The 24,686-nt window shown below is 45.8% G+C and overlaps 1 protein-coding gene across 6 annotated transcripts in view; it reads right to left on the reverse strand.

Moving 5' to 3' along the window:
• Nucleotides 1-24,686, reverse strand: part of HIPK2 (homeodomain interacting protein kinase 2) — a 129,840-nt gene that overhangs the window by 78,339 nt on the left and 26,815 nt on the right. For all 6 annotated transcript variants that reach the window (XM_027743812.2, XM_027743813.2, XM_027743814.2 and 3 more), the window contains one exon: nucleotides 6,389-7,487. In XM_027743812.2, the coding sequence (XP_027599613.1) occupies nucleotides 6,389-7,487 (1,099 nt within the window). The remainder of the gene's footprint in view (nucleotides 1-6,388; nucleotides 7,488-24,686) is intronic.

Consider the following 24,686-nt stretch of genomic DNA (forward strand, 5'->3'; position numbering starts at 1 on the left):
CTCTTTTTTCAGAAGCAAAATTTTTCCCCATCTTTTGTTTGCTCTTTTGCACCAGAACCAGAGCCCCTCACCTGTGGGGTGGCAGCCGCTGATGAAAAAACAGTGCTTCTGACCCTGGTACCTGCCTCTGGCTGCCTTTCACATACTCATCCCTGATCTACAACACCCTTAATGGATTGGTCCCTGCCGGTGGGCACACAAGATCCTTCCTTTCCAGGCACCAAGACAAAACTGAGATCTGCAGAAGGAATAATTACTGTCAGTAAGTATGTCAGTGCCCCATCTTTGCCATATAGGAGCCGTTTTCAGAGAGGAGAGGGGACTAAACAGATTGGCTCAGCATTCAGTTGAGATATTTGATTTTCCACTTCTCAGACACAGATGAAGCAAAAGGAGACAGCACGAGACTCCTCCCTTCCTTGGCCTATTGAAGACCTCTCTTCGCCGGGGAAAGGTTCCCTGTCAGGTTCCTTGAAAACATGCCTTTGTTACAAATATTCTTGTGCCTGGAAGCACATAACTGAGCATATCTTATACACTCAGTTAATAAATAAACGAAGCCCTCCTGTGACAGACAGCCTTTCTGACTCTACACAGGGATGCAGGGCTCCTCTCGGAGCTGGAGCTGGACAGGGAGATGGTGCAGCGTCACAGGGAAAGGGGTAGACCACCAGCTTTGACAAGACAAAGGAGGAGCTGGAGTGTCTGCTCAGAGAAAAATAAAAAACACCTAGGGAAATGGTAAGAAGGTTTAAACAGAGAAAACACTAGGGAGAGTCTAGTCTGAGGAGATTGTTTAGGCTGAAATACAGGGTTTTTTGTTTTAAATTAGACCGCAGATAGGGAGTTATTTTGGAATATACAGTGTGAATCTTCTGTTGGATGCACTGCAAGCATAATGCTGGTTTACCATCCCTGCTCCGAGGTGATTTATACACAAAGGAACTTGGCAAAGAACTATCTTTGCTTGAATTTTGTAAAACCAAAACCCAACCTGGCCTGACTATCACAAAGATGGGACAAAGCCAAAAGCTTTCAGCTAAATGTCTGTTGCTTCCAAGACTTGGTGGTCAGGGTACAATGAAACTGAGATTCAATTAATCCTGGTGTTGGTTCGGAAAAAAAAAATCCTACTGAATGTTAGTTCTGAAAAAACCAACTCCAAACTCCAACTGTCCCTTGGAAAGAAACGAACAACTGCTTAAAATAGTATAGCTTGAAGTCTGCTTTCCTCCACAAAGTCTTCTGCAATGTATTGCCAGTTTTGCAAGCCTGCAGTCCTACTAGACATGATCATCACTAAGTGAAACGAAGCTTAGACTTTAGCAATGAACTCTGTGGTTTCACTCCAGTCCCCAGAAGAAACTTTCCTCCTCAAACCATCTAGCTATCCTGCCCTTTACCTTGGAGAGGCAGAGTCAGTAAAGCAGTGAATGTTGCAGGTAGGACTGAAACAGACTGGTAGAGCAATGAAACTCCCACGGCTGCAAATGCAGTCAAGTCTGAGATAGAGATGTTTTTGCAAGTCCAGAATGGCAGAAGATTTTGAAATATAAGTGCACTAACACTGTTATACAAGGACTTAACAGATGCCAATTCACTGAGTAAACAAATAAGCACAGCCTATCCCTGTGCCATTATAACTGCCTCATTTAAAGGGCAGTTTTGGCCAGAATGACACATACCGTGAGTCACATGATGGGGAAGAGGTTGTGACTCTGCTCAGGAATCTACCCTGCTTTGGCTCCCTGTCAGCACAGTTAGAGGACTGATACCTGTCATGGCACAATGTCCATGTGTGACAAGATGGACCCAGTTTAGCCCCCTGCACCCTCAGGACCTGCATTCACCCAGCTAAGCATGTACAGCCAGTTAAAAACCACACCTGCACACAGCCTCACTACTCTGTATGGGCGTTTGACAACATGCACGTAGCCTTTATGCCTGCATATTTTCTTGCAGAGTCTGAAACTAGACTGATAAACACCTCTTCAAACTGATACTCGGCTTCATTCTCTGTTATCCAAACATTTCATCAAAGGCCACTTACCTACAAAGCAGACATCCCAACTCGAGCCAGACACGCCACATACCAAAGCCTTTTGAAAACAAGGAACCTAACCTACATTTATCCACTAATAGTGCAGAGGTGACAGCCACTATTTTATATCTGCAATATTTTGCAAATTCTAAAAGACTTAAATCTCGTAAGGTGATTACGCCATTAATTAGCGGAACGTTATCATCCCTGCGGTGCCAACACAGCAGCTGTTTCAGCTGAACAGCAAAGAAAAGCCAAGAGGGCAAAGTAACATAGTGATAGTGCCCCCATGAGCAGCCCAACAGTTCCGAGCATCCCGGCGCTGCCACCCCATGATAGGGAACCACTCTGGTTCCAGCAAGGGAGGACCACAGCTCTCCCCGCCACCCCAACCACCCCCACCTCCCAGAGGGTAGTATCCCCTCTTCCACCTGGATACATGAATAGGGGCTCTATCAAAGGGGACATCTGTTGCAGCCTGAGCCCTGTATTTCTCAGGATATGGGTTTTCCCAGGAAGCTGTCCATACATAGCTTATCAACCCAGAAGGGATCTCTCTGGTCATTCATCTCTCTGACTCTCTGCAAAATGGAGATCATAGAGACTACCTCAGTGATCTCCCCTTCAAACTGCAGCACGAAAAAGAAAAGAAAAAAATAAAATCCCAGGAAGATACCCTGTGACACAGCAGCTGTCGTAGACGTTTGATCGGTTGCTCTGTGAACAGGGCTTCATTTATAGCTTAAGAAATTGTCTGGTTAAACTGCCAGTTGCAGAGCCCTGCTCCTGCACTGCGAGCTGGGCAGAGCAGCCTCCCATGGGCAGCTTCAGTTCCTCACACAGGCACCTCCAGACAACGGCTGCATCACCATGTACCCCCATGAAGGGTCAATGATCAGGCCCAGGCTGATGTAGCTGGTGATAAGGGACAAGACAAAGGACTACGGTGACTGAGGGGAAGGCTGGGACCCCTGTCCCAAGCAAGGGACATTTGGACAGCCACCAGTCAGGTCCTACAGGCACTGGCTAAGGATGCCACATGAGGAACTGCACCACAGCGAGTTTTGCACCACAGGCTGAAGATGGGTGGGCAGAAGGAGGACGATCCTCTTCACAGCACCACCCATTCAGATGACCACAGACTGCAGCTGTAATGTTCTTTGTCATGTCAGGGCAGGACCCATGGTGTGACCCTGCTGGGGCTCATTCCCTTCATCAGAGGCCTGAGGCTGCACTGGTGACATGATGGCACTGCCCTCCCAGAGAGGGATTCTTGGCAGTAAGGGAGCTCCTGCAAGGCCCACCTTAGGCCATCATGTTATGCTTTGCCTTGGGCCCCTCTATGGGCCCAGAAGCAAGAGTGAAAGACCTCCAGAGTATCAATTATGGCACCAGATCTAGCCTGGAGCTGGCTATATCCTCTGAGAGGGTTGGGAGCTAAATTCTGTTAGACTGAAGACATTTTGATGTCATTTTTGGTACTTTCCACACCACTCTGCCACCTTAATTCCATAACCATTCTTCCAGAGAGCACTTGCTTAGAAATATCCCTAGTGGGACAGAAACATTGCTGAGTTTGGTGCACCCAGCGAGGGCCCCCGAGCAGCACCAGCAGTGCAATACCAAGTTCCAATCCATCCCTCCCACAAGAAATGGGCTGAAGGATCTGGTTCATCTTCAGAGCATGTTACGTGGCAGCAATGGCAAATCCCTCATGTAAAGTCTGCAAGCAGCCATGGGGCTTCTCTTAGTTTATGCAGATTCAGGTCAAGAAAGAACACAGTTTGTTTAAATATACTTTTGTCTCCCACCTCTGGGAGAAGAGGAAAGGCCTTATATTGCCCTGAAAATGAGCAGGATCCCAAACACCTTTCAATCCTTGAAAGGATTTATCCATCACAGTCTCAAAAGTAGTGATACAGAAAAGAAAAAGCAAGTTGTTAATAAAATATGGGGACAACTTAGGAATTTGCTCCCAAAAGCCTATGATAAAAAAACTCCAGCTGAGATTCAAACTCTACATTATATTCCCCAGTGCTCTGCCTCATCTTTCCTTAAATGCATGAGGCACAGGGCTTCTGTCACTTCTTTGGCACGACTGCTTAGAGTCTGAGAGGTTTTACTACTCTGAGGAAGCTTTTCCTTCACATTCAGCTTAAATGTGCCATTTCTTGAAGTCATCCCCTTGTCTTTCATACTCTAGCAAGCAGAACAAGTGTAAATTAAGTGGAAGACACATGAAATCTTTATAAAGCCCAGTGTTTCCCCTAGCATTAAAGTTTCTTCTCTTTGGAGTGGAAGGGGTCTTCACTCTGTGCTGTATTTTTCCCTATCAGAAAATGAAGAATATAAATTTTCCTCATGACTTGAATTTAGCTTAATCAGCAGCCCCCTGCTGATGTAATTCAACCCAACAAGATTTTTCTTTTTTTTTTTCCTGGTGAGCTGCTGCCCTTTTTCCCCTCCTCCCACCAATTCAGGCACGGAAAACAAGGGAGGAATTAGACAGACAGAACTTATTATCTATCAAGTTGTAACTTCAGACTGGGCAGGAATAACATTTAAAATACAAAAAGCAAATTTTATCAAGCCTTTTCCTCCCCAGAGACTGACACAAAAATATTCCTTGTTTGTCGCTGAGAATGAACCATTTTTCTCTTTCACTTCTGCTTTCTGTCACATATTTCATTTTGGCTGCCCCTTCTGTCTTTCAGCTAGGGACCTAGGCTGCTAACGCAGAATCACAGATAACTCAACAACAAAATGCCTGTATTATCTTTTTTTTTTTTTTTTATTTTATTCCTAGTCTGCCAGGTAATTGCAATCCTAAAAGCTTTTGCATATTTACCACAGAAACATGTCTCTCCTGGAGGATGGGACTGTCATCAGGTAGAATATTTCATTTAATAAGCCTCTTCTGAGGTATAAACTAGGGTTGAGGATTTTTTTGCTCCTTCAGAGCAAAGGACAAGAAGATAAAAATCAGCTGCTGCAGTGCTACACTGTCAAAGTTCCTGTTCCTGTGAAAATTAACTCTTTCTGAGCTCAGAGTTCAGGTAGGCTTTGCCACCCTGAAGTTTAAAGTAGGAAAAGGGTCTGTTATTAACTCATGTTGGCTTTTTGTCCCTAGTCCTATCCATGTATGACAGATTTCTTTCCTATTTACAAACAGAGCGACTACCCCGGTTTTCTGTAACCCATCTGATGAGCTGTGGATGCTGCCAGGACTGATTGTCATTAAATCAGTCATCAAGAAGGATCGCGTTTTCCCTCTTTGCCTGTTTCACAGAAGTGCAACAACAAAAACATGGTCTGAACATTTCCAAATTCAGCTGTTATCTAAAGATAAATTCTGTTTCCCCCCTCCCACTATTTTCCCCCACCCCTGATGTAGCAGAATTGCTTTTCTCAGTCCTTGAGATGTTGACTCAAGCCGACTGGTACCAAAGTGAGGGGCTGAGGAAAACATCTACGGAGAGACTTTGTGTCTTGGAGTCAAGACGGAGGGTGAGGACGGCCTTCCAGGGGTTATGAAAAGAGGCTGCTTTGCTAAAACTGTTCACCAGAATGAAGAGGGATATAGCTGGTTCACAGGTTTCACCTCAGGCACGCCTTCACAGAGGTCAGAACTCCATCCTAGCACATAACAAAGCACTGTGAGTGGGAATCAACAGACCACACCCAGTCCTCAGTCCAACACCAAATCACTGACAATACTCATTCAGCTCTACCAACAGCTTTCCCACATGGCAATAGGTGTTTCCAGCCTGGCCAGGCTGTCTGCTTGCTGGGAGGAGAGTTCACAGCCAGAATACTCCCATTGACTCTAGCAAGCTGCACAGCCTGTGTGAAAACTACTCCCTGACAAAGCATCATCTGCATCCACACAGTTTTCCTGTGGGTCAGTCTCATTCTTGTAAAATCCCTGTTTTCACGTATGAGTAAAGACTGGAAGACATATTTGAAATATAGATTGATTGTTTAGGTTAAAGTAATACTGACACCAAGAACCTACACGCATTTACTTGGAATAGAAATGTGGACTCTCCAGAGACGTCCTCTCATCTGGAAACATTCCCAAAGAGAAGAGAGGTGAAAGGCTTTCTAAACTGGAACTGGAAAACTCTATTTTTACAACACTTTTTAACTATTTACAAATTTACAATGGTTTTCAATGCAAGTAAACTCCAAGGGGTTAGGACACCATTTTTTCCTATCACCAGCAAGCCATTCTAAGACCCATCTTTGTTTAGGATTAAGGGATGACTTTCATTCATTTACCTGAATGTAGCAAAATTCCCATAGGTAAAATGCTTCTAGTTATGTTACATGAGCCCAGTCTCTTACCTGTAATATCTGGATTGAAGGTAGGTAGAACACACAGCTTTAGATACATGGCTAGCTGAACCAAAGTCTATGACCTTGACCCTATATGGCTGTCGGGATGGGTCTACCAACATGATGTTCTCTGGTTTGAGATCAGCATGAATCAGTCCCAGGCTTTTCAGCTTCATTAGGGCAGTTGCTACCTGCTGGAGAATTGGTCGAATGTACTTAAGGGGCAAGGGACTGAATTTATTTTGTTTTAGGAAATCATAGAGGTTCTGCTCCAACATTTCAAAGACCAAGCATGTGTGATTCTTGTGCTGGAAGCACTCGTAAGCACGGACAAAGTTGTAGTCATCCGCACTTTCCGTGCTCAGCCGAGCCAGGATGCTCACTTCAATCTGGCCTTGCCGGGCATAGGAAGGGTGGTTTTTTAGGATCTTGATAGCCACAATCTCATTAGTGCCACGTTTCCAGCATTTGACTACTTGTCCGAAGGTTCCACGGCCCAGAAACTCTAACACTTCGTACGTGTTGGTCATGGAACAGAGCACCTCATGTTGCACCAGCTGGTAATCCCCTTCACTGTTGGAGCCACTGTTTTTGGAGGTGGCTGTGGAAGTGGTGGCGGTGGCTACAGTGGCCCCACTGGCATTGTTCTGAATCATTGGTGGATGCTCCTCGATAATCTGCACGCTGCTTGTGTTCTCAATCTCCTCACTCTTGCGCTTAAGTCCACATTTTTGGTAGGTGTCCAGAAGGCTCACAGTGCTGCGACGCATCAGGTTGTGTGGCCCGCCCAGTGTTTGCCCAGACACTGCAACCACACCAGAAGTGCTGTTGGCAGATGTCACCACGATGTGCCCCGTGCTTGCTGGGAAGATGATGGTCTGTTCGTAGGGGATGCTCGGATTGGGGATCTGGAGGGAGGCGTTGACGGCTGCTGCGGCGGCTGCTTGGGAGGACTGCACGTTCTTGCTCTGGCTGTAGACTTTGCTGTGTGTGCCGTACCCAGTCATATCCCAGTTTGAACTCGGCTCCACTTTCAGTTTCTTCACGCTACAGAAGGCACTTGACTGAAGGGTATGAGGAGAGAAAACTTGCACATGCGAGGCCATACCTGCAATACAACATCAGAGTGAAACCACAGTGTCAGGATGCCATCCCCAGCTTTTTTCATTTGCTCAGTGGCAGGAAAGGGAAATGGGACACAGGCTTCAGACACAGCACAGACACACACATGCAAAAATCACATTCTTCCAGAAATATGTATTCAACAGAAATAAAATACTGTGCTCTAAATAAATCACTACCTCTGATTGAACTATACTAACAACATTCAAGATTTCTGCTCTCTTGCTCTCCCCCTTCTCATTTTTAATAACAGGAACGTACATGTTATTTTTACCTCCTCTGTCTAAAGAGACTCCTATTCCCATTGTCTCCAGGAATATATCTAGCTCTCTGGAAGAACTCATGCCAAATACTGCAAAGTATTCTGACTACAGAAGCCAAATTTCAAATCCTCAGGCTCATCCTGTATTAAGCACTTCGGTGGATCTGACTTAAGCCCTCCATTTATTTCCATAAAACCACTGTGTAGCTTCTGGCCTGCAGAGAGTCAAGATGGGACCAGGAGATGATACACTGTGACAAAATGGAGGTGCACAGATAAAGTTGAGGAGCGAGGGCAGAAGAAGAGGATGTTTCAGATTGCTTGCCAAGTCTGCGTGTGGGAATCGTGCACAACGCTGGTCTGTGCTCAGGGACAGTGGAGATAGGAGTTACACAACATGAGCTTTACCGTGTGCTCTCAGTTCTCCCAGATTTATAAAATTGTGTTCATCTATTCTTATTCACAGTGACAACACCATCACTGGAAAACTGATCCCCTGCAAATTAACAGCATTGTTAATGAAGTAACGTACATATTAGCATGTGGCAGAATTAGCTCCTAATATTACTTTACTTTTAAAGAAAAGACAAAACCCTATTTTAATGTAAGCTTCTTTGGCTCCAGAAGAGTTAATGATCTTCTAAATCCTTATTTAAAAAAACCAAACACCAAAGAACAACCCCACAAACCTCATAATCGAGGTGAAAATACAGCATCACTGAGACAGACTTACTGAAGGACTCTGAGTAATATTCCACTGTCACAGAAAATGTGTCTATTCAGAAAAAAAGATGTGGTCCACAGAAGAGGGGACTTCTAAGTCCTTACTTGCTGCCAGCTTTCCCTGCCCAGGGTAGGGATAGTACCACTGGGGCAAAGGTACTGTGAAGAACACAAATCCATGGGGATTCCTAGGGAAGGAGTGAGCACCCAACAGGAGTTAGAGCAGAAAGGCACAGCCTCCTTCACCTTTCTATCTGTCGTCAGTGTTTCTTTTTAATAAACCAGAATGACTAGGGAAGGAAAAGACAATGTGCTGAGCTGGCACCATTGCTGAATTATTAAGCACAAACATAACCTTGACTTGTTTTCAACTTTAAAAAGTTAAAAGCTGAATAAATGCTTCAATAACAAAACCACAACAAAATCCGCAATGCACATGGATGACTTCTTCATTTGGAGGACTGACAGTATCTGACACTCAGCTCTCCTCCAGACCATTTTCTGGAGCTCATACAAGCTCACATACATGCATGAACTTATACACTCACATAGAAAAATACGAAGGTTACTCTACATTCACAAAATTCAGTAGCATGGTGAAGCAAACAGACCTAAACACATCCAGTGCCCATTTTCTAGTTAATTCCCAGCTGCCCAAAGCCCAGGAACTACTCAGGAGAGGGGTGCTGTGGCAAGCCAAAACCCACCATACATAGCTACTAAGAAGTAACCAGCAAAGCAATCACTCCAGTTTGCTTCAACACTCCCACCTTCAGCCCTGCCACAGTGACACATTTATGAGGACAAGGTAGACGCAGAAGAAAACCCCCACTGGAACACATGGGGAAACCAACCCTCACCCCTGCTTGAACACGCCGCACAAAACCCCGCTGACCCTGCTCTGACAAGGAAGCCCTGCAAACCACAGTGTGCTCCCCTCTGCAGATGTGCTCCCTAGCTCTGAGGGGATTTCTGACGCTGTTTGCTGTCATTCCCTTTAACTCCACTCCCCCCTGCCTCTCAACCTCCTTGGCAGCAATTTCCAAGGTCCCTGCAACCGGGTACTCAGACCCACTCCAGCTCCCTGCCCCTCTAAGTACTTGTTCTCCTCTCTCCTTTCCACAGGGCAGTGCTGCCACGAATGCTGTAGCGTGTGGCATGTGGTGAGCTCGGAGAACCGCAGCAGTATTACTCAACTTGTCATCCTGGACACAAGGATCGTATGTGAGTGAGCCAAAACTGTGTTTGTTCTTCCACTGATTAAGAGGAGTCACAGTGTTCCTTCTAGTACAGTACCAACCTGCCTGGAGAGAGTGGGGTTGGTTTGATGTATGTTTTCCCCCTGGACGCGAATAATGTAACAGACGTAATTGGTAACATATTGTGGACCTAGCAGAGGTGTAATTTATAGCTTTATGGCTTTCATTCCATGGTGTGCTTGAGCAATCTCTCTTCGTACAAAATAAAAAGGGAAAAAATGACTGACGCAGAACAAGACGAGACGTTCTTCTCACACACTCCTCTAAAGACAACACGAAACGACCGAGGCACCCCAAATTAAAGTCAAGGATGTGAAGTGCAGCAGCTGCAACTTTCCCAGTGCCACTGTAAAAATCAGGATAATCGCCACCATTAAGGGACAGACTTTCAACTGGTGCAAACTGGCAGTACTCCAGTTGACATCAGCTGACGCTAAAAACAAGGTCAGCAGTCACTCAACACTGTCAATGTCAGATGGCTGCCTGTGCCCATTGGTGAAACGACTTGTTGTTAGGGACTGGATTCCACATCAACAACCAGCCCCTTGCTGTCTCTGAAACACTGCTGGCAGCCTCAGCAGGGGAACAGGAATAGGGGATAAAATCACTGACCCACACTGGTACCCCAAAAACGGAGGGTGTGGAGGAAGCGGTGCTTTCTTGCGGATAAAGGGAGGACTTCAGACTCTTGCTGCCACTTCCACTCTCCTCAGAGGTTATTTCCCATCACAGGAGAGGTATTTTTTTCCCCTAAAAAAAGAATTATGAAATCTTCTTCCTTCCATTCAAAATGATTTTCCCATGTTTGAGGTTTTAGGGGAGAACAATTCAGTGAGTCCTTCAGCATAGTCCGATACTAAGAAATTACAGGCTGATTGACAGCTCAGTGATGGGAAAAAAGGCTTCTGCAGCCAAGTAATTTTTATTGCAAATTTGCCTGTGCAGTTAATGCGAGAAAAACACAACCCTAAATTTCCTAAGGACACAATCAAACTGTGCTGGTGGCATGTTCTTTTTTTCAAAAAGGATCTTTGCTCCATGGCAATAGCAGAAATAGTAATAAATGTGAATAAAAGTTGGATGGTTTGTTACAGGGATCAAATTCCTCATTACAGCCTGTAATATGATTTACAACTTCAGCCTTTTGATTACAAAGGCTGACAACAGCTTGCCACCGTGTCCATGAGGCAGCATGCCAGTAGTAATGGGGTGACCCATGCCAGCCAAGCCCAATGACACTGATGCTTCAGAGACAGTGGGGATGCCCTCAGAGAGCGTCCTCACTCCTGGGGTCTTGGAAAGACAAAAGGGGCCACAAGCCATGGAGGGATGGAAAATGTAATGTTTCACTTTGGAAAAGTTCTCTTAAACCTCCACTCCCAGGTCTGACAAGAAACCTCCTGTGCAAGACTGTGCCTTTCATGTCACCTCCCTTCGCTTGCAGGAAGATCCTAGCAGTCACCTTTCCGCTTTCTGCGTGGAAAGGCCCAAGGCTGGCACCCAGCTCCTCCTCTTTCTGCTCTCCACCAGGAGCAGAGAGGGTAAGGATACTCAGGTCGAGCAGCTTTGCTCACCAAGCACTCCCACTCACCTGAAGCCCAGCTCAGCAGCCCCACCTACACCAGCAAAAGCTTTGGCTGGACTAAGGCAAGTGGCAATACCGGCTGAGCTTGGTGCCTGCCTTGGCAGGGGTGCAGGGCAGCCCCCACAGCCTCAGTTAGCCAGCCAGGATGCAGCCAGGACTCTACAACAGTTAAATGCTCATCCTGATGAGTGCAAGTCTAAGTTTTATATCACCCCGAGCATGGTGAGTTTCTGGGCTGGGAGCAGAATCAAGGCTGGGCACCATACATTAAATAAAATTGATAGTTCCTTTCTTTAATAATGAGTTTTAGTGCAGCCATTTAAAGCTCTCACACAACTGACAGTAACTGGATTTAATGGGGCCTTCCCTGTCCTTGATACGACTCACGTTAACTCCCCGTAGCATCGACATGAGCTGAAGTATGTAGCATGCAGCCAGGGGATAATGTTAAAACATCTGGAACAACTTTTATTAAAAGACTTGAGGGGTTTTTTTCCTGAGAACTCCTCCCACGTCAGCTTTCACTTAATAATAATTTAGCAGGTGCTATTTACAATTCAGATGGCCCTCTTCTGCATGCATACACAAATCATGCAGCCGCCTCACTTGTACTTCTAAGAGGTTTCAAGAAAGCAAATGAGGTAAAGCTCCCTATCCACCCACCTCACCCCAAAGGGCAAAAAATACACTTTGGGGACTAAAGAAGGAACAGTTTACAAGTCACTGATGTTTTCTTCTGCTTTACTCTTAGCACTTACTGTTGATTTATAAGTGTGGCCTTTGCAGTGGCAAGAGACCAAGCCCCTGCCCTGTATTAAGTAGGCAGTAAGACCTTTTGCAGTACCTGCAGAGCTCTGTAACCAGAGGCTGCTTGCTGACGGCCTCCGGAACGACAGTGCCTGCTTGAAAAATACTGTAGAAAGCACATGGCGTGTGTTCAGCATATAAATGATGCACACAAGACACTACTGAAATAAGTATCTTCCACTTCTCCCCAGAGAGGCACAAGCCAGAAAACCCACATACACACCCAGGTTGAGAAGGCAATGAAAAGGGGATCTGCCAGGTATGGCTAATGTACTGCACCTTCAAAATAGCCACGTCTTCACAGTGGCCTCTGTGTAGCCCTTTTTGAGGCACTGTCCCCCAGTACCACTTGGAATCTCCTTAAAATTTATGTCCCTGGAGGCTATACAAATTCTTTCCCTTGTGCTACTGAATGTTTGGAGACAGTCTCAGAGCGGAGTTCAGACCTCAACATCCTCAGCTCCTTCCTGTTCCTGGTGAGCAGAGGATGTCAAGGGAGCCTTCATTCCAGGTGAAAATCAACCTGACTTCCTGCTCAGCTTTTCCTGTCCTGCTAGTAAAACTGTCTCATCCTAATTAGTAGTTTTCTACTAATGTGCTGTGCAGCAGTTCTCAAAGATGGGACAAAGCTCATCCCCAGCACTGCTTCAGACCTGGATTCACACGGCTCCAAGTTGCCATGTTTGATCCACAGCTTATGGCCAAACGAAAAAGTGAGACTTCTCAATGCACAGAGTAGCCATAAACAAAACCAAATGGACAAAGCCAAGGATCTGCCTCCTTCCCTCTCATTTCCACTCAAAATACACATCCCTGAAGTGCAACGGCCAAAGAACTCCATCATCATCACCTTCAAACCCCATACCCCCCCACCACCCTGACTGCCCTCCTACATATCCCTCTCCTGCATTTATAGCATCCACAACCCTGCCTACTATTTTATTTTGTGCACCGTGACTTTCCTTTATAGGTATGATAAAAATTATCAACCAGGACTTAGTACTCTTGGGCATGGAGGTGGTGTAGGCAGTTACTCCCTATCATGGCCTGAGCAGGTTATTTTGGCATGTGGCTCAGGATATTGCTCTCTCTCCTCACAAACCATCTTTACTCCCTTCTTCATCTCCCTTTTAACTCCTTAAATCCAGGGCAACTCATCTGCTGGGTAGTGAAAGCCTTCTCAGCTGACCAGGGCAAAGAGGACAGTTAGGAAAATCTGGGGAGTTCTTCCTCTGAGCCAGTCATGTCCATCTTGTCCCCTTGCCTGAGCATCCAGCTTTACCACACCCGCCTGTGGGCACAGGAAGAGCTGAGATGTGGTAAGGGCTGGCTGGGACTGCTAACCAGCACGTCTGGGAAGCAGGGCAGTTGGCAAGCCCAGGCTCAGTGCCTATGTACCGATGCAGGCTGAAGGCTGGTGAGTTGGCACACACCTGCTTCACCATACAGGACATCTTCAGTGTTGAGGTGGTGGGAGATGGCTGCTCTCTAGTGCACAGAACCCACAGGGCAGCACTTCTTTTCCTAGGGCTGTGGGATGGAGACTGCAAGATAGGCAGAGCTGACCACGCTAGGTCCATATGCTCCAGGAAGCATCTCTGCCACCCTCATGAGCAGCTTGGGGGAAAATGGGACTACCCAGAGCCCTGGCACATCCCACACAGACCTAATGGGGCAGCACCACCCTGAGCTTGGCCCTCCCCTGGAGCCTGGACATCTAGGCAGCTCCAATCTCATCTCCCACACTCCCCACACTTGATGGGTCACTAGACAATGGTATGTGAGCTGTGCAAACCACACAACCCTAGTAATCTTCCGTAATCTCGAAACATTATGATTCTTATTCATCTTTTTGATGTGGGTTCAGGTGCCCATGAGCCTGAGTAACAAGCTGTGGGCTTCTCTGACACATTCCTGGTTTTACACACATGAAGCAAAATCTCAGGGACAAATACATACATTTGAATACTTTATTACACCTCCATGAAAAATTCTTTCAGGGTCACCTCCATCTCCCACTTGAGTGAATTGCAGTAATGACAAGAGATATTACAGATTTCCTCAGTTAATCATGTGACTAGTTTATGTTTCACATTATAGTTAATTAACTATGCAAGACCTGAGAATGCAGGTAAAATATACCTCACCAGAGGCTGCCTCATCACTTCCCTGTAGATGCAATTGGACCTGACACCAATTTCTAGATCTTGGTGTCAGAAAGTCCAGCAGTCAAGTCCATTCTCCCCTGAACTGGAAGGTAACCCCTTTTTCCTATGGGAAAACCCAGCACAACTGGAATAGTGCAAAACTTCTCTCCAGGATACCTCAATGTCACTGAGTGGAAAGCAAATGAAGGCAGCAGGTCAATACAATAGTCTACAGCCTTGACAAAACAGAGCCAGACCCCAGCAGGTAAACCCCCTTCAGCATATCTGTCAAAGCTGACAGAAAGACTGTCCCTTCTACAGAAATCATGAAATGACACTGCAAATGCTCTACCAAGACGTCAAAGTGCTCTCCAGACATGAAGTAAGAAACCTGGGAGTCTGCTGTGCCCACATCAGGTCTCAGCAGATCAATAGCCCTGCCAGATGCACCTTACTGAGCAGTAGTCCTTCGAGCCAGGGAGCGAGGTCAACAGCTCCTGTGACAATTTCTGGAGTCCCAAGAGCAAAATAAGGTGATGAACAACAAAGAGGCAGGGACAGCACTGAAAGCCTTCAAGGTCTGAATGGGAGTGCAAAGAAACTTATGCACAATGTCAGCATAAAGACATTTTAGGAAAGTGGGTGTCAGTGAAGTTAGGAAGAAGTTTTAAAACCAAACACTCAGTACTCCCAAGGGCCTCAGAGGAGAAGAAAGTCTGCTTGGGAGTCAGAGATGGGATGAGGAAAAAAGGACAAGAAATCAGACAGGTGGGATTGACAGAAGCCCTGCTTTGAAGCTTTATCTTTGGAGGATACTGAATGATGTGTAACAAAATGCTGTGCTGAAGAAATCCCTCTTTCAGATTTCTTGGAGAGAGGCCCAGCAGAGCCGAGGAAAGTGTGGGGTGCCTGGCTGGGGCTGTGCTGCAGGCTGTTGGGGGACCCACAAGCAGCACCACATCTGTGTAAAGAGCAGAAGATTGCGGTAACACCCACAGCACCACTCAAAATGAGGCATGACACACTGAGGCTCGTATAATGCCATGCTTAAATGAGCTCCTGAGGTGCTACCAAGGAATGTTTCCCCATCCCGAAGCCAAAATGGAGCCAGATGAGCCTAAAAGCAGTCACTCACATCAATGTGCCAGGTAGGACTGTTTGGCAACAGCCTATGTGTTCTGGCCACCTTCCTCTCTCCCATATGTCCTCCACAGTCACAAAGTGGAACAAACAGTAACCATGGCATTTCTACAGCACCCAAAGTTTCCTTTGCAGAACTATACAAGACAGTTTCTGCAGTAAATGTGAAACTGGCCACGGTTTGCCTTGTAGTCCAGTTTAATATCTGTGTGGGTCCCTACATTTGACCTCCAAACAGGTCTATAAGGTAGGAGCTTCTAGGTTCCCACAAGCTCCATCTCTGATTGCTACTTGCTAACAGAGTTGCATCCTGAAAGCAGAACTGAAAAAAAGAAGGATCTGCTTTCCAGGCAGCATGGTTTAGGTCACATTTGTTCATCTTTCAAAAAGGGGTTGACCACACTCCAACTTATAGGGGAAACAGAGGACTTCCTCAATTCCTGACCCCAGATTTCACTGGCCATCCTATACGGTCCTCTGTTATCTTAGTTTCTGGGAAGGAGTACCAAACCAAGGCCTCTCAAAAAGGGACCAAAATGAATCATTTTCCCTTTGCTGCTCTGTCTGTGCCCCCTCAGCCACACAGCACTGGCACAACTCATGGCTTCCCACAACTGCCTAGTGGAAAGGATATTTTGGCTTTTTCCACAATGTCTACCTCCCCACCTGGATGACTTTCCATCTGTAAATATTAGTTTTGTAATGTCAATGACTCCAACTGGCCCACAAGTGTGGTGAAACCACAGGGAATGGCTGGCCCCTCGCATACCTCACTTGTTAGAAGCAACCCTACTTGTGAAGGCAGGACATGGGCAAGGCTTACTGGAGTCTCAGGCTCAGCCTCTCACTCCCACAGGATTTTTTCCTAAGCGTTTCATTTGCAAAGAAGCCATTGCATGACATTCAGCCCTTGCTTTGTTTACGAAATCTGAAACTCAGATCAGGCTCTAGTGGGGCTGAAAAGGTCAGTTTGCCTATTCGCAAAGTCCCTCCCTTCATTTGATATCCATCAGGATACAGACCTATTGGAGAGAAACAAGCCCCTGGTGAGGTCTGGATGGAATACACAGGATTTGGTCTGCAAAAGAAGATGAAGGCGCAAGAAGGAAGGCGGGGAAGCTGGGCACGGGGCTCTGTCAAAGCAGAAAATTGAGACAGACTGATTTGTTGACCTCCCAACAGCCACATATCGCTTTCAAATATGAATGACCAAACACAAGACTTACAGCACTCTCAAACATCGAGGGCTCTGGAGTGTTTTAGGAGATGAAGAGAAAGAATACTGCAGGTGGATTACCTGACCTTCAGTTTAAGCAGTTAAAACAATTCTGTAAACAGCCTGTCCTCACATCGGCACACAAAACACCCACCCGCAAAGAGAAAAGCCCTTCCTCAAGGAAACATAATGAATTTTTCACCCAGACTTCCAGACTTCATTTTCCTCACCATTTAGGGCTAACAAAACATCCTCAAAGTTATGGCCAAACAGTCAGAAACCTTTTTTTGGTGTCACCCGTGGCTTTTGGTTTGCATTCCAAAGTAGAACTGTAAACCCAGAAACGTATGACATGAAATGGTCCATAAGCTGGGACCAGAGCAGGCACAGTGGACTGAGCCAACTAGCCCAAACCAAAGACCATGGAGACACAGGGTGTAGGATTTGGGCGTGGACCCATTTTTCCCCCAAAAAATCTCATTTCTCCCCAAAAAACATGTCTCTCTTGATCCATTCACCTTTGAGACTGGCAAGTAGCTCTCGTATGAGACCACGGCAAAAGGGAGCTGCTGCAGTCTCCATGAGAACATAGCGTGTTGACAGGTTTATCTGTGGAAACCAATGACTCTGTATTTGGGGTTTGCAGTATTTGGGGTTGTACTGACCTCTGTCACACAAAACGCACGCTCGCACTCAGGCACACACAGACATGTAAGTACTTGCATAGCCAGAGGATGACCCACAAAGGCAATGAATCTCATCATCTCCAAAAGAAATGAGTGATGCTACCCCAAGCAACCCCACAGAAGTGCCTCTGGATGCCTCCCTGGCCCACTGCTGGCTTGCTGCTGTGGCTGGGGGCTGGTGGTGCATGCCTGATCTCACTGTCTTAACAGCCACTGTCTAACAGGAGAGATGCTAAGCGATCAATATGCAGAAAAGAAGCCCTTTTTGGGCCAAGGACAACGTAGGTGATGTATGAAGCTCTTGCTTACACAGAAAGAAAACCTGGCTTAGGCATGGGGATAAACTACATGAAGGATTTCAGAGCCTTGAAGAGTAAACATCCAGAAGCTCAGGAAAGGATATCTACTTGAGAAAGGAGGATATGAAGCCCTTATGTGCGATGAAGAAGCTCAGGGACACCAGTAACAGCCTACTCCCCCTCAAAGCTCTACAAGAAAAGAAATGAGACCAAGGGAAGTCATTAAGGGAAACAAAACAATAAAAACCTCCACCTGTGTCAGCAAAACTCCCTTTTTACCATCAGTGTCTCCCCCAGGTTTCTCTTTTGTGCCGGATATGATTATTTATTGACATATTTATTTACTCAGCTCTATAGTGCTTAACATCATGGCTGCCAGGCTTCTTGCACTGTAAAAACTACAGCAAGACAGGAGTGAAGCTAAACCTGGAGATCCAGTATGACACATGCCAAATGCCTTCTGTGTGCAGCCTGAGGCACGCTGCCACTGTGATGGGCTAGAAAGGGGGACCACACAGCCAGCCTGGCCGTACACACTCCTCCTCAAGCAAGAAAGACCAAGCGACAGCTTAGGAGAGGTGTACAGTGAAACTCTTGGTGTAACTTTGCTTCAGATCACTCAGTGCTTTTGAGACCCTGAACAGCACTCTACAGAGACACAGGCCTGCTGAGCAGGCCTCATGCCCTGGAGAGCTGGGCTCAGTCTATGCTGACTGTGAGTAATTGCTTTGTGGCACTCACAGGTATGGCACAGCTGCTGAAACCAAACCTACAGAACCAAAAATCCACTCCAGGAAGGAGAGATGGCTGCAGATGACAGACTAGCTAAAGGGGCTGTCAGGTCTCCTTCTCACTCTTGATCCTACATTTGTGAACTGACATGTCACTTTGCACTTCCAGCAGCAGGCAGCCACTTGCCACATCCCTTCCATAAGCATCTCTGGCACTACTACAACTTTTTTGCAGCCATGCGCTTTCAACCCAGAATACTCAACTCTTTCCTTTTCCTATAGCAATAAAATTAAAGGATTCAGCCTAGACACAGTGGGACAATGAGTTCAGAATCACCAATGTGCTGATGATACCACAGACAACCTGTCCACAGCCACACCTATGCATTTTGACAAAGTTGTAAAGGAAGTCTGGCCAAACGGAATCACAGGGTAAGAAGAGTTTCTGGGAAAATAAGCTCTGTGTGATTTTCTCACAAGGAGCAAATACACCGCTGTTTCTGCAGCTTCCAGAAAAAAACAGATTCCATTCAAGTAAAAACTTGTAGTCGAATCACAGCAGCTTTCAATAGGTCTAGGAGAAAACTGGGCATCTTAGCTTTGCCATAGTCATAGGAATGACTCGGGAGTAGAGCGACCCTGGACCCATGGTTTTTGCTAGAACGATGACAAGACTTCCAGGAAATGATGAGAGGGGGAAACTGCCATAAAAAACCAAAAACAGCCAGGGGAATTTAGCACCAAAAGCCTTGTGAACTTTCATCACATATTATGCACTCAAAACTCACTGAGAGCTTTCCAGCATCCATATGGATATAAAGTAAGAAGAGACTGAAAACTAGATTCAGCAGAAGCACAATAACTGGGTAAAGAATTTCAAAGTAAAGCAGCAAGTTTACACCCTGTATAAATGCCCAATTAATTCAATGTTGGCAGTACTCTTTTGTGGCCATAGTCCTTGGTTTTGGTAATTTTTCATATCCGAAAATAGCCATGCTTCCCTCTTTAGTCCTTTCTGGGCTCATGGGAGACTGAAATGAGTCACCAGAGGACCAGCTGAGTCATGCAGCCAAATCTTGGAAAGCAATACAAAATTGGTCATCACATCCACAACTAAAACGTGGATGACGGCAGCACTCCTAGCAACCAACCGTGCATTAGGCAGAAAGGGTTGGAGACCACTGACACTATGAGCCATTAAATGAAGCCAGGCAGAAGAATGCCTTAAATGAAACTAGGACAACACAAAACAAGTGCTGACAAACATGGCTGGAAAGTGGCCCAGTGGAAAAGGAGCTGGGGGTGCTGGTCGACAGCCGGCTGAGCATGAGCCAGCGTGTGCCCAGGTGGCCAAGAAGGCCAAGGCATCCAGATCAGAAATAGTGTGGGCCTAGCAGAACTAGAGAAGTGACTGCCCCCTGTACTTGGCACTGGTGAGGCTGCACCTCAAATCTTATATTCAGTTCTGGGCCCTCACTACAAGAAGGACATTGAGGTGCTGGAACACATCCAGAAAAGGGAAATAGAGCCACTGAAGGATCCAGACAGTAACTCCTATGAGGAGCAGCTGAGGGAGCTGGGGCTGTTTAGTCTGGAGAAGAAGAGGCTCAGGGAAGACTTTATCACTCTCTACAACTACCTGGAAGGAGGCTGTAGCAAGGAGGGGGTCAGTCTCCTCTCCCAGAATACTAGCAATAGGACAAGAGGAAATGGCCTCAAGTTGTGCCAGGGAAGGTTCAGCTTGGACATCAGGAAGAATACTTTCACTGAACAGGTGGTTAAGCATTGGAATGGGCTGTCCAGGGGGGTGGTGGAATCACCATCCGTAGAAGCATACAAGAAATGATTGGACACGTCACTTAGTGCTGTGGTTTAGTTGACATGTTGGTGTTCATCCAAGGCTGGACTTCATGATCTTAGAGGTCTCTTCCAACCTTAATGATTCTTTGACTGCTGGTTCTGCAACTGACACAAAGCCCTTCTCCATTCAGCTTCTCCATCCCATCCCCATTGCATTAAGAAAAAGGGATGGCCATCTCCATCTTCCAGATCATGGGATATTTCTAGCCCATTTTACAACTTCTATGAACCAAAGTCCCAATTCATTCAATTCCTTTAGAGTATCATCAAATCTTAACAGGACCTATTTTGACATGCAATCTCACTGAGAAGCAAATAACTATGACCTTTTATGAACACAGGTCTGTATTTCATTTTTATGTCTATTATCTTCAGAACAAAAGGAAGTGGGGCAAGTGCTTTTGGGCACAGAAAATGTATTTACCAAGCAGGTTTTTTATGGTGATTACAAAAGTTTAATGAGTGAATTCAGGACAGTGGAGGACTGATAGACCTGTCCTGAGGAGTTGGGCACGCTGTGGGCAGATGCAGTGCATGCTCCCTTGCCCCACACGTCACTTGGACAGCACACCACAACCTTGTATTTGGGCACCGAACAAATGATGCTCAACCCGACCAACTCCCCAGCCCTCTCAAACCTGCTGTCGATCAACACGCACCATCATGCATGTTGCTGGCACCTGAATGGGCTAGAAATGCCAAGTGGGACCTTGGTCCTACAAAACATTACTCTCAGACATGAAAAGATACGTATTTATTCCAGCACCTACAAAATCAGCATCCCGCAACACTAAGCTCACCTTGATCCCCTTTACGGAAATCTGGCAAAAATGGGAAACAAAATGTAGCTGAGTGATCAAACCACTGAGGGCCACAGAAAGTCCTAATATTAACTATTATGGAAATACTCACAAAGGAGACAAACGAGATTTGGCTCTGCAACAAAACAAACAGTTGGTAGATCTCTATGGTAAACGCCTGTTCTCTCTGTGCTGTCATGGAAAAGCAACACTGACCTGCAAGGGCTGGGTCTCATTGCACAGCTGCTCAGGGAAACCTGTCTCGGCACTGCTCGCTGTCACCCTGTGAGCCTCGTGCCACGAGCTACCACCGAGCCAAGCGTGGAGGACTCCGAAGCAGCAGGGGGCTATGGGGACAGCACGTGTGGCAGATCAACAGTGCAAATCCCTCTGTGGCTCACCCAGAAAACCTGCTGGCTGGAGGCTCCCAATGACGCTCCTGCCACCTGCCCCAAGCATCAGCAAATGGTGCTCAGGGTCTACCCACGAGACGGCACCGAACAGGTTTGCGTGAAACTGCTCAGAATTTCCCAACTAATGATGTCACTCCTGTTTTGCCTTGGTCCTTCCCTCCAGCTCATCCCTGGGTTACATCAGGGCCATGATGTATTCACCTTGCTGTGCCTCTGCTCCCAGCCCTCTGCACCTTCACTCCGATTTCCTTTGCCAAAAAAAAAAAACCAATTGAAAAAAAAAAGAGCTGGAAGGTTCAAGTGGGCGTCAGTGAATGGAAATGAAGAACCCCACAACAGAGTAATGCTTAAGCCTCAAGAAGACAGATGTCAAACAGAAGCAGGTGTAACTGGTGTAAACTGGTGTAAAAACAGGTTTAAGTGAAATTCAAGTACAAAGGTTCAAGAGCTATTAAAGTGCCTAAAATTCATGAGGTTTTGATCCTACAGTTCCTAAAAACTTGTTATTATTTAGTCTTTTAAAGGCTCAGCAGTAGAGACTTCAAGCTGTTCAAATGGAATGATAACTTATTCCACGCTCTGCTGCAGAGGTAGAAAATAAATGTGAAACTGGATCCTGACAGCATCATTAGATCCCAGAATTGACCCTCTTGCTTTCTGCTCTGCCTGCTCCAAAGAGCATGCTATTTCTGGAGGAGTTTTAAAAAATAAAGCCCAAGCAAGCATTCTCATGTCCTCTCCACTTCCCAAGGCGAAGGCAAGCAGCTCTCTTGAGTGGCCCTCCCATGTACATCACCCTCTGGGTCCTGGCACCAACCACGAGCCGTGCAGCAACTGCAGTGTGCAGCTCAGCACACATGAGCTACAATAAACCTGTCAGACTGTGCAAGACATGAATCATATGGACTGTCACAACAGCAACACAGCGTGTGCAGCCCTGTTAAAACAAACAAACAAACAAACAATCCAAAGACATCCCAAAACACAGATGTAGGTAAACGGCCACTCTCCTGAGGTTGTCAGTACAGTTATGTGACAGGGCTTGCTGGAAAATATCTACCCTCCTGACTTGTGACAATTCAGAAATGCTTCAGAATGGCTGTAGTGAGGTGCCAGGGGAAAGAGACTGACACAGCCTCTTCTCACTGGGACACCGGACCCTGACCAAGCAAATGCCTGGGTTACCTGGGATGCTGGAAGTGAGAGAAAACACCTGTAGCAAAGGCTACTTTCATTGGTCACCGTGGCTGCAGAGGTTGCTCAGGGTCTTTTAGAAAACACATCTCCAAGTGCACTTAGCTGGAGGTGCTGCTTCTCTCACACTGGCAGGGAAGTTACATTGGAGAAACAGCAACAACTTTTCCTGCTTAAGGTTTTCCTGTAGCCCTTGGTACAGCCATGACACTGAAGTATGGAAATAATGCCACAAGTGAATTTGAGGGGCTTGCATTGTCTACTCTTTGGGGCAGCCTTCAGAGTGGATGACAGCTCCATTTATGCTTGCAGACCATCAGGACAGGCTGTTTCAACAACGAACCTGTCACCATAACTAGACTTTGGATGCACATGTATTTTTCAATTTATTACTGTGATACGGTCAGCAGGGATATGGACCATTTCACCATTCTGTTTTCCCTCTTGCTATTTAATGATCTCACTGTGTAACCTCTCAAGCCACAGTCCTTCAAACATTTGCAGACATGCCTCACCTTCTCATGCCTCACCAGCAACTGCAAGGCTATGAGCCACGAGATGAGTTAGGCAGACAAAAGCAAAGGGGAAAGGTGTAAGGCCAGTCTGTTTGCTTTTCCTGGCAGATTTAGTCTGGAGACTTCAGCTTTTCTAGGTCAAGACAGCGTCTGCATCAGGATATATTCTATAAAATCTTTATTTAACTGTTCCCCTAGGGCAGCTGGCAAGACCCTCACACTACTGGCATGTGGGCCTGTGTCTCAGTTTAAGCATATGAACTGTCTTAACTGACCTCAGCAGGACAACTCACGCATTGAAAGCCCACCACATATGTGGTGGCAGTAGCAGGGCATCAGTTATCTTCCCTTGGTTTTTGAAAGGGGGTTTGTGTAGGAAAAAAAAGCAAAAAAACTCCATAAAACTTGGGGATACAATTCAGGTATCCCAGTGATACATGAATCTAAATTAAACCCCTCTCCCGCACTCTCTCTTTTAAAAAGTAAGTACTTTTCTACTGGTGTATAAACTGTAGTCAACTGTAGTTAAGTGCTGTTAACTGATTTCAAAAGAAATCCTATGGAAGGTAAAGTCTCCACAGGAGGGTAAAGTGTCTGGGGTGTGCCCACTTCAGTAGCACACTCTCAGAAAAACTACATTTGATTTTCTTGCAGATTTTTCCTTCCCTTCTTTCTCCATGATTAGCAATATGCATAGAAAAATACGCTCTCTGCTCTCGACAGAGTGTTTGCTGCTGCTGCTGCACATTCTCCACCTGGAGTGAAAATTCTCCGTTGTCACGGCAGCCAACGGTGATGTCACAGACTGAGTATTGTGACTTCAGCTGGAAAAGGAGCAGTGGGAGAAGATGAACTCTGAAAACAAAGATATTGTTTTGGTGTAAACAGCCTTCACAGAAAAGAGGGGGGGGGAAAAAGAGGGAAGTATATATAAACATATGACAAATACAGTTTTCTCAAAGAAGTATAAATAAACATATGATAAATAAGAGTTTTCTCTAGGCAAATATCTTAAAGGTCCAACTAAGTACTGAAAGACCTGTCATTTTTTTTCTGTTCTGTTAAGAAATGGGACCCTTTTAACTTTTGAAACAAACATTTTCTATTCTTTTTTTAATTTTGTTTTTAATATCTTCACGTCTGGTCATTGTCCCAGAATAAGCAAACAGCATTGCTGCATAAAGAAATAAGTCTCATGAAATAATCTACGGTATGTTTCCAAATGTTTCATAAATCCACAGGCAATGTGCAAATACTGCCTGCATTCCTGTGTGAAGGTGGTTGTTTTTCATATAAGTCATGTATTAATGTAATCTGAAAACAAACTTAACCCCATTCAATCACATCCCCTTCCACCTTTACACTGAAACCCAGAGGTTATAATTACACCTGGGAGCAGGAATAAATCAAAACAAATACTCGTGTTGCCTTGTACTCTTTTTTGGAAAGAAAAGTGATCCCATCTACTCTGCCTTATGTGCTTTGTCTAACTCGGAACCAGGATGGCTGGCAGGCAAACAGGCAAAGAGGTTTTCATGAGGTCAGAAA

This window comes from Pipra filicauda, unplaced genomic scaffold (assembly GCF_003945595.2).
Source record: "Pipra filicauda isolate LSUMZ 115617 unplaced genomic scaffold, ASM394559v2 scaffold2_size9829703_pilon, whole genome shotgun sequence".
Taxonomy (NCBI): Eukaryota; Metazoa; Chordata; class Aves; order Passeriformes; family Pipridae; genus Pipra; species Pipra filicauda.